This window comes from Carassius carassius, chromosome 47 (genome assembly GCF_963082965.1).
Source record: "Carassius carassius chromosome 47, fCarCar2.1, whole genome shotgun sequence".
NCBI classification, from domain to species: Eukaryota; Metazoa; Chordata; class Actinopteri; order Cypriniformes; family Cyprinidae; genus Carassius; species Carassius carassius.
Genome location: NC_081801.1, coordinates 4,034,932 through 4,048,042, shown reverse-complemented (window position 1 = coordinate 4,048,042; position 13,111 = coordinate 4,034,932). Strand labels below are relative to the sequence as shown.

Genomic DNA, 13,111 nt, shown 5'->3' with positions numbered 1-13,111 from the left:
TTGATTTGGCTCATCTTTTTTCTTCTTCTTCTTCTTTTTTAAATTATTGTGAGCTATTTTCCAACAATTAATAAAAAACATCTAGGTGAACAGTTATGTTGCAATTCATTTGACATGTTTGGGATAGCAGAGACATCAGTTATTTACAGTATGTGTAAAAATAATAATAGTATTGAATTATCATCAAAGTGAATCTGTTATTTTACCTTCAAATTTTTACATATTTTTGACTCACATTAACAAAGTAGCTACTTTACATTCTTGTCAGTCACTATGAATTGCAGATACAGTACTATGAATCTGTAATATTATTTGTAAACTTTTGATTGAAATTGTCTAATTTCTTGGTGTTGGTGCAGTTACTGTGAACGTGCAGATCACTTCAGGATGTCCCGAAAAGAAAATTTCCCATCACACATCAATGGTTCCTCAAAGAAACTGTCATTAGCCTCAAGTTTCCAGATCTGCTCATTACAGGCAACATCACTTGGGCTCTTACACATTCTGTGGACATTTGTGTTCTAACCACATGCATCAATGTATGGTCATCAGAGTGCATATGTTCAGACCGCAAGACCCTGAAATGCATTGTGTAATTTCCCCTTCATTGTGATTTTTTTTTTTTTTTCAGTGTGCAATGTTAACCGAAGTGCTATTGTTAACAGTATGTACATGAAATATTCCTTGTGCTGTGTGTAATATGTTATGCAGATCTACTTGAAGTAATGCAGTGTGTTCCACTTCATACTGAAAAGACAATACTCTCACAAACACATGGACTGAGCAAATTTGCACCACTATTTATTTATTTGGAAATGTATCAAAGTGATAAATGAAAACAAGAAAAACAAAATATATTGTTGATCATAAATACAAAGACATAGAAACAAATTGACTATATGCATTAATATGTGAGGGTATGTTATGCCGAGCAGAAAATGAATTGATTCTGGTAACACTTTTGGGAAAGTCACACCCAAACCAATCAACATCTGTCTTCACATCTCACACACTGAAGACTTCAGTGATGCCACCTCATTTTAAAGCACATCCTTCCATCTTCACACATTAGAAATCACTTTCTTCAGCACAACACTGCATGGCCGTGTCTGTCCATCTCAAGATTCTAAAGTTTGATGATTTTAAATTGTACAGTTCTTAAAAAAATCTATCGCTGAATCCAAGTGATTATTGACTTTACTGATATCTTGGTTCTACATTCGCAGAGCTGTGATTTAAAACAGTCCTCTAGGTGGCGGTGTTTATCCACATGTCTACTCAACGTAAATAAACCGTACAATTTATGGTACACAAATATGTTGTTTAACTTAGTCTGTTATTTTAATGTGCATATTTTTTATTTAATAATATTAACTTTATTATGTTAACACTGTAATTTGCTTCACAGACCACAGAACAATACATAGCCTACCGTTTATTTCTTAAAATAAACAGAAGTGTTAGAAGTGTGAAGTTAGAAATTGTTTCAGCATTTCAACTTTTCTGCAAGGATGCGTTAAATTAGACAAAGCGGTTTAATAAAGGATATATTGATCTTGTGAATGAGATAATTTTACTATACCGATATTTTTAATTGCCCGGTAAAATGTTAGGCTATATGCAGAGCCGGATTATCCATAAGGGCACTTGGGCCAGTGCCCAGGGGCACCAACCATTCACAACAACTAGGGGGGCACCACATGACACAAGCTTTAAAAATATTTTTCGTAAATTGTTTTATTATTAACTTGAAATTCTTAAAAGACCATACATAACTCGTTTATGAACACTAACTTAACAACAACAATAATAATAATAAATTATAAATAAATAAAGATTACATGACCATGCGCAAATGTGTCATTTTTTTAACGGCAACAGAAAATGAATCAAAATGGACAGACGTCAATTGAGTGGTTTTGCAAAAAGAAAGTTAAAGAAAGACAAGGACGCTAGACGTTTAGCTACAATTCAAAATGTTCCAGGGATTGATTTTTTTTTTTTAAACGAGTGAAGAATGATCTCAGGACGACAATGACACAGAAGCAATTGACTGCACTCTTGCTTGCTCTCCCTGTTTACCATTGAAGTTAAAATTAAAACATTACCGTCGACAGCCGCGAGAGGGCGCTCTATGCTGCTGAGTGCTCCTGTAGTTTACTGTACACTGAGCAGCATAGAGCGCCCTCTCGCGGCTGTAGACGGTAATGTTTTCTCTTGGTTCTTGGTTATAAATAAATGCGATTTATAGTCCAGTGTGACTTATATATGTTTTTTTCCTTGTCAGGACGTATTTTTGGACTATTGCGACTTAAACTTAGGTGCGACTTATAGTACGAAAAAAGTTGGACAAGTTAATAAATTACATTTGATTTGAGAAATCACCTTAATTATGTCTGGGGGGGGCATTTGAGGTATAGTGCCCAGGGGCACCACACTATGGAAGCACATGGGTAGCGATATTCAATTTGCAATGTAATATGCAAAATGACAATGCAATATGTAAAATGGCAATGCATTTCTGTATTTACATTTACATTTTCCAATACATTTGTTTAACGTTTGGTGCAAAATGAAAATTAAAATTAAATTACATAATTTTCATTTGCCATTTCATACACCAGTTTTAATATGTAAAATGAATACTAATTTTAACGCTTTATAAGTTGCAAAATGAAAATGAAAATGTATTACAGAAATGATTAGATATGTATAACATGTTCAAGCAAAAACTGTGGCAAAATTATCATTTAAATGCTATTTTTCTTAAATGCATTAACACTCACAGTCAAGACACTTACGATTGCATTTTCATTCAATGTCCCGCAATGAATGTAGCAAAATTCAATGTGCACATTGAAAATGCATTCCGAGCCGATCACGTGTCCGCCCCCTCGCGCCATGTCAATCACTGCGTGAACAAGGCGGGGCTTGCAGAAGGTCAGAGACTCAAATCTCAAGAAGAGGATTCAAGTGAGAGAACATGGACAAGACCGTTGGTCCGTGTACGTTTTGATCATTTCGGTTTATGGCTTCAATATTTCATTCGCACTTGTAGGCGGGGCTGAAACGCTGCTTTCATCTGATTGGTCGAATCGCTCAACCTTCAGCTCAGTCTTTCCATTCTTTCAGGCAGAATAAGAGTCAGTGCGAGTGAAGCACTGTAATGTCTGAAACCACCGCTCACTGTTAATTAGAATAATATTTGAATCAGATGATGCTGGCCACATAATTCGTGCTGCTGCGACTTGCAAGAGACCCCGTTAAATGATTTCTAGGTTATAGTATTGTATAAATATTGTCCCACTGATAAAAACAGTGCAAATAGTTCTGTCTCCTTGGATAACAGTGAAGTGGAAATAAATATAGTTAAATTTATTAAATAAAATTAAATAGGATTTTTGGGAAGGTAAGTCTGGCCAGTTATACAGCAACACGAGTCAGACGAGTCTGAAGATCTGAGCTGAATTTGGTGAAACATTAAAGTTCTAGTCTGTGTCAGTTACTCTCATAATAAATAATAATAATAATGTTACCCGTATTTTTCGGTATAAGTTGCATCAGTCCAAAAATACGTCATGACGAGGAAAAAAACATATATAAGTCGCATTTATTCAGAACCAAGAGAAAACATTACCGTCTACAGCCGCGAGAGGGCGCTCTGGGGTAGGCTACAGGAGCACTGAGCAGCATAGAGCTAATTTTACTATTTTTATTTCAGAAATCTAACAATATTAATTTTTACAATTATTTATTAATGTCACACACACATACCTAGTGCCTTATGACTTAAAAGATGAGAGTGGTAAATGTTACAGACATGGAACTGTTCAGTCTATTATTGATTTTTATTTCCACTTCACTTTTTTCCAAAGAGACAGAACTATTTGCACTGTATTTATCAGTGGGACAATATTCATACAATACTACAACCTAGAAATAATTTGCAGGTCTCAGCAGCACGAATTATGTGCCCAGCTACATCTGATTCAAATATTATGCTAATTAACAGTGAGCGGTGCTTCTTATTCTGCCTGAAAGAATGAAAAGACCGAGTTGAAGGTTGAGCGATTCGACCAATCAGATGAAAGCAGCGTTTCAGCGCGAATGAAATATTGAAGCCATAAACCGAAATGATCAAAACGTACACGGGCCAACGGTCTTGTCCATGTTCTCTCACTTGAATCCTCTTCTTGAGATTTGAGTCTCTGACCTTCTGCAAGCCCCGCCTTGTTCACGCAGTGATTGACATGGCGCGAGGGGGCGGACACGTGATCGGCTCGGAATGCATTTTCAATGTGCACATTGAATTTTGCTACATTCATTGCGGGACACTGAATGAAAATGCAATCGTAAGTGTCTTGAAATGTATTACGGAAATGGTTAGATATGTATAACATGTTCAAGCAAAAACTGTGGCAAAATTATCATGTAAATGCTATTTTTCTTAAATGCATTAACACTCACAGTGAGAGTTAATGCATTTAAGAAAAATAGCATTTAAATGATAATTTTGCCACAGTTTTTGCTTGAACATGTTATACATATCTAATCATTTCCGTAATACATTTTCATTTTAATTTTGCAACTTATAAAGCGTTAAAATTAGTTTTCATTTTACATATTAAAACTGGTGTATGAAATGGCAAATGAAAATTATGTAATTTAATATTTATTTTCATTTTGCACCAAACGTTGCACAAATGTATTGGAAAATGAAAATGTAAATACAGAATGCATTGTCATTTTACATATTGCATTGTCATTTTCATAGGTTACATATATGTGAACACACGACACACTGATCCTTTAAGAATCCATCGGCGCAAAAACGCACACCTTTTGGACCAATTTCGCAGCGTGATTTCTCCACTGCCATTCATAGGCTACTACCCTAACAAAGAAACTGATTAATTTAACAAATAAAAAATCTATAGACTTTATTCACAAAAATGACCAGGAGGTTTTTTTTTTTCTTTCATGACATTTTTAATTAATAAAAGAACAATAAATTGAAAGGGGGGGGGGGGGGGGGTACTGATTTTGTGTCCTTTTTACTTGTCTCAATTATTTAAAAAGCTTTAATGCATGGTGAAAAAAGCGTTACCCTGCCAAAGCTTTAACAGAACCTATTAATCGAATGATGCTGAGCGCTACAAATGCGAATTTTACACGCGACGATCAAGCAGCAATTGTCAGCGTTCTGATCCAATGGCATACAGGCATCGTCGGATTGCAGTACTGTAGACCTATATAGCCCAATAATCTTGGGGTATCCAGTGGAGGCGGTGACCCTTGTTATCATATTTCAGGATGGCCGTGCCACTTATTATCATTACTCTACTAAAATGTAGTCCTATTACGTGAACTTGAGTGTGAGGGGCGATGTCAGCAAATCCATTTATTAGCCTATTTAGCTGTGCAAAAAACAGTTAATTGTGCTGCTGGATGTTAGAAACTGGTGTTTGTTTTCAAATTATTTTAAATGAAACACTAATTTGTAGACTTCATACAAAATGTTATAAAACTTCATAAAGTGGGTTGCTTGCACTTACACAAGTCATTCTTTAAAAAAAAAAAAGTGTGTGTGTGTGTGGGTGTGTGTAAAATATTTAATCAAATTAGGTTAACATTACAAAGTTACCAACGGGTATGCTGGTAACTAATAAAATAATAATAAAAAAAATAAATCTGAGCATCTGACATCGCGGATTATTTTTTTATTTTTATTTATTTATTATTTTTTGTTCTTCATAAAAAAGAAGAGATAACACTTCCTATCAATGGTATAGCTTGTTCCGTTCCTAGACTAAAGAGAGCCCATTTATTCTTACAAGTGAACGGTATCCTGTGTTTATTGACGTTTTATGCTTGCAATAATTGAAGAAATATAACACACAAGAAAATGTGTCACTTGGCCACAGCTCTTTTGAATCTGAAGGGCGTGACCCAGTGAAGGTCACATGTCTTTGACTGACGGTTAGCGCCACACCTGACTATAAAAAAGGGCTGAATATGTTTACATTCATGACGGAAGCATCCCACGCTTCGACAAATACAATCGTTCCGGTTAGTTTCACGGGAATAATGGGGCACCGTCTGATCTGGAGCTCCGCTTTTATTCTCTTAATCAGAGTGAACCTGTCTAGTCAAAGTAAGAATTTGTTTTCCTGTTTATAGTTAAAGAGAAGTGTCTCAGCTGACTTCGTTTTTTCCCTTTTCTTTTAATGTTTCTCTGACCTAAATCTATATGACAGATATTAATGACACTCTAGACCTCTGTTGAATGTGTATGATACTTCTGTTACACATAACTGTGGTGAATATACAAAATAGTATATCATAGTATGTAAAAATGTATCGTTTTGGGTAGCCAGTGTGTATATATGGAGGATATGAGTTTGATTTCACATTGTTTATAGCTGCTTCACCTATCAAGTATATACCAGTATCAAATAACAGAATGCGTGAGATTTGTTATGCGTGTTTTTTTGCTGCTGTATATAGCACTTGTTGAGTAATAATAGTGTGGATTACATCACTTTACAATAGACAGATTTCATAGCTTACATGCTGATGCAGGCCCATGCTGATTATTCATTTCTATCTATATATCTGTATATCTGTATATTTGTCTGTCTACTGTATCTGTCATTGATCAATCTATTGTTCTTTCATTCTGTCATTCTATTTATCTATAGGTTCTGACACGGACAGGGGCTTTACTGGTGATGAAACTGAGGATGGAGTGAAAGTGACGTCCACTGCTGTTGCTGTACTGGACAGCAGGCTCACCCAGATCTTCTTCCCAGTGGTGTATATCATCGTCTTCAGTGTGGGCTTGCCGGCCAATGCTATGGCCCTCTGGGTGTTTCTCTTCAGGACGAAGAAGAAACATCCCTCATCCATTTTCATGGCCAACCTTGCCCTGGCGGACCTGCTGTTTGTAATCTGGATTCCTTTAAAGATCGCGTACCATTTTAACGGGAATCACTGGATCTTCGGAGAAGCCCTGTGCAAAGTCCTAGTGGGCTTCTTCTATGGGAACATGTATTGTTCAACTGCTTTCATTGCATGTATTAGTGTCCAGAGGTATTGGGCCATAGTACATCCTCTTTACCAGCAGAAAAGGAACAACAAATTGGCAACTGGTGTGTCTGTGTGTGTGTGGCTGGTTGTGTGGGCCATTACCGTGCCTCTATTTCTTTATGACCAAACTGTGAAAGTCACAAACATGGATATTGTTACCTGTCATGATGTCACTCGCCCAAGCCAATTGCACTACCCTTCGATATACTTCCTGATTATGGGAGTTGTTGGATTCATAGTTCCCTGCATAACATGTATAGTGGCATACGTGCAAATGCTACGTGCCCTAAAGAGCTCGATGACAGACACTAACATTGTTCAGAAGCGACGGAAGGCTGTCATCCTCATCGTCACTGTGTTGGTGATGTTCCTAGTGTGTTTCACCCCGAGTAACATCATGGTCATGGTGCATTACTCACTGCTCTTGATGGGAGTGCAGGACAGCGGTTACGGCTTCTATATTACAACGCTATGCTTGGCCAGCCTTAACAGCTGCGTCGATCCTTTTGTATATTATTTCATCTCGGATGAGTTCAGAGAGCATGTAAGAAACACGTTTCTGTGCCGCAGCGAACGCACCGTGCAAAGGATGCGGGTTTCCTTCAGTGCACTGAAGTTTTCAAAGAAAAACAGTACCTACACGTCAGACTCTGGAAACACGCAGAGTACGTCCTACTAAGAATGACAGAGAACTGTTTTAAATCTGGGCTATGCTCTACAATGTATCTTGAAAACTATGTTAGCTCTTGTTATTTTATTATTAAATGTTGTAAGGGCCGAAGGAACACGTCTCTGAAACATGCACTGAGTTAGTCAACGCTTAACATGTAAGTCAGTACAAATCTTTTTTTTATAATCTCATATAAAGCGAAGACCTCAGAAGCAAATCCAAGGGTTCTCACTTCTTGGAACTTCACATTGGCCTCCTGTTTGATGATATAGTCACTATGGAAATGTTGAAGTGTTGTTTTTATTGTGTTGCCATTACGTCACTGAGTACAGGTTGGTTTAGTAGTATTTCTCAGAATTCCCTCTCAAATGACCTTTAATCCAGTTCGGTGGTAGTTGACTGAATAACTGGAGCTGTTATATATTATGAGCACCTGTTACAGAAACCATTTTGCATTTATCCCTGTTTACATTAATGCATGTACAAGTATCTCTAAAAGAATGTGAAATGTTATGTGAATCACTCCAGTGGTGACCAGTTTTAGATGCGTGAATATATAACCAGCAAACATAACCTCATTCACTTGTGTCCTAACGCACTAAATGCTGGAATGGAAGCACTATTCATTGTCTAATTTTTATGCATAATCTTAAATGCTGATTTCTTTTTGCACACCTGTGCCCCACTTGGTTTCAAAGCACATGTATAGGGTTTTTATGTTGTTTTATCTGTGGTGTGTTCTGTATTTGTCTTTTTTTTTATAAGAATGCCTACATTTATTGATCAATAAATTTGTCTTTCCATGTCTTCCTATGATTTGCTTTGTGTATATGTGGCCTTGTTTTCTCAACGAGACAAACAGCGGGTAGAATATGACCAAAGTCCACAGAGCATCTTTTTATTTAACTAGTCGAATCATAAAATCTATTTGTAGTTGTTTGAGACACACACACGCACACAACTCATTTACAGACAAATCATTCTAATCACAAGTTACATGGGTCGGGGAAAAAAAGTGTAGTAATGCATTACTTCGATTAATGGTGTTGACAAAATACAGACCGTTTTGCAACCTTGTCAAAAAGGTTGTGCATTCTTTTTAAATTCTTTTACATTTTTAGATTTCAATCTACATGTTCTGAGTTGTAGTTAGTGTTGATTTCGTATTATCTATATAGCTTACTTTTATGGTGTTCATTCATATTTTGATTAGATTTAATTTTAGTTTGTTTTAATATTTCCAAATATCTTTATTTTATTACAGTTTCAGTCTCATTCTAGGATACTTAACCCTTATTTAGACAGGAAAATTGTACAATTTTAATCGGATTCTACATAGCAGTCGCTATGTGACCAAAATAAAAAGAAAAAACAAAATTATCGTTGTTAAAAGTTTTTATTTTTTACTCCCAACAGATGGCACTGATCTTCCTTCAAAAACTGGATTTTAAAAGCATCATCTGTGTTTTAACATGAAATACTGCCATAAATAAAAGTATTATGATTGCTTTTTCAATGGGGGAAAAAAATAAAATTATTTCATAAATATTAATTAATATCAAGAAATTCTCTCATAACACAAAATAAAGAAGAAAAACATTACTGAACGAATATATTGTCCTATTACATTGATTTTACTGAGAGAAAAAAAGTTACATTTCAGGTGTTCTGTCACTTTTGACAGAGTTTAACATATTTTAGTTGCCAAGGCAACAAGTCTAATTGTGCCTCAAGTTTACGTTTTTATTGTAAGAACATGAAGAGTTAAGTCTTAACATTATACATTTTTTTAAAAATGGCACGTAAACACTCTTTAAATATCATTGTTGTTAAAACTGTAATGTTAAGGGTTTCAGTATGACAGCACAGTCTCGGTCTCAGTCCTCCCACTCGACTCATCACGCGCTTGATTTCGGTCGGAACTCGAAACTCGCACGCAGCAGGATTGAACTGGAGTGCGCGAGTGTGACGTCACGCAGGTAAGAGGACACTGCGTGCTTATAGCAGCTCTCAGTAAGGTGTGTCCTTCCTTCTTTAAGGTCGACCAAAACCATTTCGGGGAGAGAAGTTACTTGCGACCCGCCAGTAAACCGAGACAGAGAATTCAGGGAGAGGACCAGCAGAGCTCATTCGACGCTGCAAGAGCCGGACTCTCATAAAACTTTAAGACATCAGAGAAGTTTGAGAAACACGCATTATGGCTGACTCTGCGAGATATTTGGTCTTGTTCTTTTACTTGTGTGTGCTTTTTGCATCGGTGGAGCCAGGTGAGTTTTCTAACATACTTTTAGCTTAGGCCTACTTGTTTTTCTAATGTACCTTTGTTCGTAATTCACTCATTTTAAATGTGAATCTATGTGTTTTTTTTTTCAGTTAGAGAGAAAGGACGAGGTTTAATAGTCGTAGTGGATGAAGATTCAGGCAAAGTCTTCATTGATCAGATCGTTACAGATACACTAAAGAGCGGTCTCACAACGATCTTCCTGCCAATTATTTACATTATTGTTTTTGTGGTGGGGTTGCCAACCAACGCGATGGCTATATGGGTCCTGCTGTTCCGGTCAAAGACAGTTCACCCTGCAGCCATTTACATGGGCAACCTTGCGCTGGCTGACCTTATGTTTGTTATCTGGACGCCTCTCAAGATCGCTTACCATTTGAAAGGAAATAACTGGACTTTCGGGGAAGGAATGTGCAAAGTTTTGGTGGGTTTCTTTTACGGCAACATGTACTGCTCCATCCTCTTCATCGCTTGTCTGAGCATCCAGCGGTACTGGGTCTGCGCTCACCCGCTCTCCCAGCAAAGGAAAAACAACAAGCTTGCGATCATCGTATCTGTGTGTATTTGGATCTTCATTGGGGTCAGTACTACACCTTTGTACCTGTACCAGCAAACAGTTGAACTCTCAGACCTCAACATTACCACCTGCCACGACGTCAATACTATAACCAAGGATAACTTTGTTGCTGGCAATGCGTTCCTGGATGTTCAGCTGCCTTATTATTATTTTATGGTGATGGCAGGTCTTGTGTTCTTTATCCCAATGTTGCTCATCATCGCCGCTTATGTTCTTCTGCTTCGCAAGCTTGGGAACTCCACAGTCGATGGCAGCGCTGGAAAAAGCCGCCAAAGAGCCATTATTCTTATCATCACGGTGCTCATAACGTTCTTGGTCTGCTTCATCCCAAGTAACGTGATGTTGGTCGTGCATTACGCCCTCCTGCGAAACGGCAGGCTCAATAACGGCTACAGTTTCTACATCCTCACACTGTGTCTGGCCAGTCTCAACAGCTGCTTGGACCCTTTCGTCTATTATTACGTCTCAGATGAGTTCAGGGAGCAAGTCAAGAACACGCTACTGTGCCGTAGCAGCCGTACGGTGGAGAGGATGAGGGTCTCGTTCAGCTCATTGAAGTACTCTAAAAGGACCAACACGTATACTTCCAGCACAGGCAACACTGAGAGCAGCACCTGCTGAGAGCAGATGGACATGGACTATTATGGACACGAGTTTATGTATTTATCAGTAGCACTGCGGATTATACAGAAGGTTTCACTTCATATCTATGCACTCGGTTCGCTATTAGATGATATTTCAATGGATTTTTATGAAGATATTTTGATTCTGCTGAGAGACCTTCGTGAACCCAAAACTTAAGGAGCCACAAAGAGTTTGAACATTCAGTCTGTTTCTGTAGCGTTCGGCTTAAAGCTCAGGGTCATGAAGATAATGAAGTCACGTAAAACTTGAAGAGAAGCAACCCGGCCAGTTCGTGCTGTTGTTACATGTGCTATTGTTCAGATGGCCCTTGTGAAAAGATGTGAATTCAAAAATGTAGAAGTTCTATGTAATTTAAGTATGTTTAAACTTTGTCTTTTAGCCAGAATTGGTTCTGTTTTTAATATTTTAATTTTTTTCTATATTTGTATCAAACCAGATTGGCAAGGATTTTTTGCCAGTTAGTCACAATGCCATTGTTTTCATACCTCACTGTATTATATCCATAATTAGGTCACTATTCCTGACTGTGATGCATGTTTCAATGATATTTTTCTACATTCATGCAGATTCATTTTGTAAATTCAACTGTATCTCTGGAAACAAAACTTCATTATCTCATCATCATTATGGCATTCTAGAATTCCCAGTCAGTGTGCTTCTGAATCTTCATTCACACCTTGTTTATTATAACACAGTCTGTCGGTTTATCAAATGTCACTTGTATTTCTTACAAGGAAATGCACCTGTTAACACACGTAGCCCACTTTACCCCTAAAGGCACAGTGCCATGTAAATAAATGTTTTATTTGCTTTGAAATGTTGTTTTACTGCTGAATTGTTAGTCTGCTATGAATAATTGAGTTCCTTGGATCACTTCTGGAGTACAGTACAATATGTATAGGTGAGTCATATGTTGTATCATCATCACAAACTCTGAAACTTAACTTTGTGATGTAAGACTTGAAGTCATTATGTTATCTTTGTGGCTACACAATTTTAACATTCTTTTGGTTGAACACTTTTAGTAACTTTAGTGGGGACAAAATGGAACATGAGCTGAGTGAATTTGTGTATGATTAATTTATTTCGGATTTAAAAAAATCTGCTAAATGTAAATTAACTGTAAATGCAAAACTGTTTAAACATGTTTTATTAAAGAGTGCATTTTTAATGTCTTTCCTATTTTAATCACTTGTTTGTTTCATATTGAAATATACTCGCTGATTTTATCAGTGAAACTGCAGCTCTAGTGAATTCACACTGAACTCCACTGATCTGTGATAGTGCAACGTTATCCACTCCCTAGTTAAGCAAATATTTAGCATACCACTTACATCATCATCGGTCTACAGAAACCCTCTAACCAGTTTAACTAGCTTTAGACCTTTGATTCTTTGTCTCTTCAGGTTTTGACTATCAGATTTTTTTTAGAAGTTTAGAATTTAGAAGTTTATAGGACATCAAATAGAATTTATTTAAAAGTAAAAAAAATCTTCCACCAGGTGAAATCTATAGGTCGGATTTCTTAGAAAAGTATGGCATACTTCTGCTCAACAATCCACGAGTTGAATTATTAGTTTCTGCAGCACTTATTATGTACAGAATATTATGAGCAAGATGTCAGCTACTAAAAATAACTTGAATTTGCTGCTTCTTATTAACTTTTTCCGCCTTAGAAAAAAAAGTTTCTTAATGCTCATCCAGGATGCATTTATTTGATCAAAAATACAATAAAAACACTAATATTGGGAAATATTTGTACAATTTCAAACTGATTTCTATCGGAGTATATTTTAAAATGTAATTTATTCCTGTGATGCAGTTAAGAATTTTCAGCATCATTAATCCA

General features: G+C 36.8%; 2 protein-coding genes across 2 annotated transcripts; both read left to right on the top strand.

Moving 5' to 3' along the window:
- Positions 1-5,984: 5,984 nt before the first annotated feature.
- Positions 5,985-8,357, top strand: LOC132130639 (proteinase-activated receptor 2-like). The gene is made up of 2 exons (XM_059542411.1): positions 5,985-6,154; positions 6,702-8,357. Exons 1-2 carry the CDS (start codon positions 6,016-6,018, stop codon positions 7,766-7,768), a joined length of 1,206 nt encoding a protein of 401 aa, XP_059398394.1. The 5' UTR covers positions 5,985-6,015; the 3' UTR covers positions 7,769-8,357.
- Positions 8,358-9,687: 1,330 nt separating this feature from the next.
- f2rl1.2 (coagulation factor II (thrombin) receptor-like 1, tandem duplicate 2) lies at positions 9,688-12,437 on the top strand. Its single transcript, XM_059541825.1, has 2 exons — positions 9,688-10,026; positions 10,133-12,437. Exons 1-2 carry the CDS (start codon positions 9,957-9,959, stop codon positions 11,236-11,238), a joined length of 1,176 nt encoding a protein of 391 aa, XP_059397808.1. The 5' UTR covers positions 9,688-9,956; the 3' UTR covers positions 11,239-12,437.
- Positions 12,438-13,111: the final 674 nt, after the last annotated feature.

Excerpts from the sequence above, each read along its gene's own strand:
- LOC132130639 (XM_059542411.1), top strand. The coding sequence starts at position 6,016 with ATGTTTACATTCATGACGGAAGCATCCCACGCTTCGACAAATACAATC. Across the intron at positions 6,155-6,701 it reads AGTGAACCTGTCTAGTCAAA|GTTCTGACACGGACAGGGGC; the intron begins GTAAGAATTTGT and ends ATTTATCTATAG.
- f2rl1.2 (XM_059541825.1), top strand. The coding sequence starts at position 9,957 with ATGGCTGACTCTGCGAGATATTTGGTCTTGTTCTTTTACTTGTGTGTG. Across the intron at positions 10,027-10,132 it reads TTTTGCATCGGTGGAGCCAG|TTAGAGAGAAAGGACGAGGT; the intron begins GTGAGTTTTCTA and ends TTTTTTTTTCAG.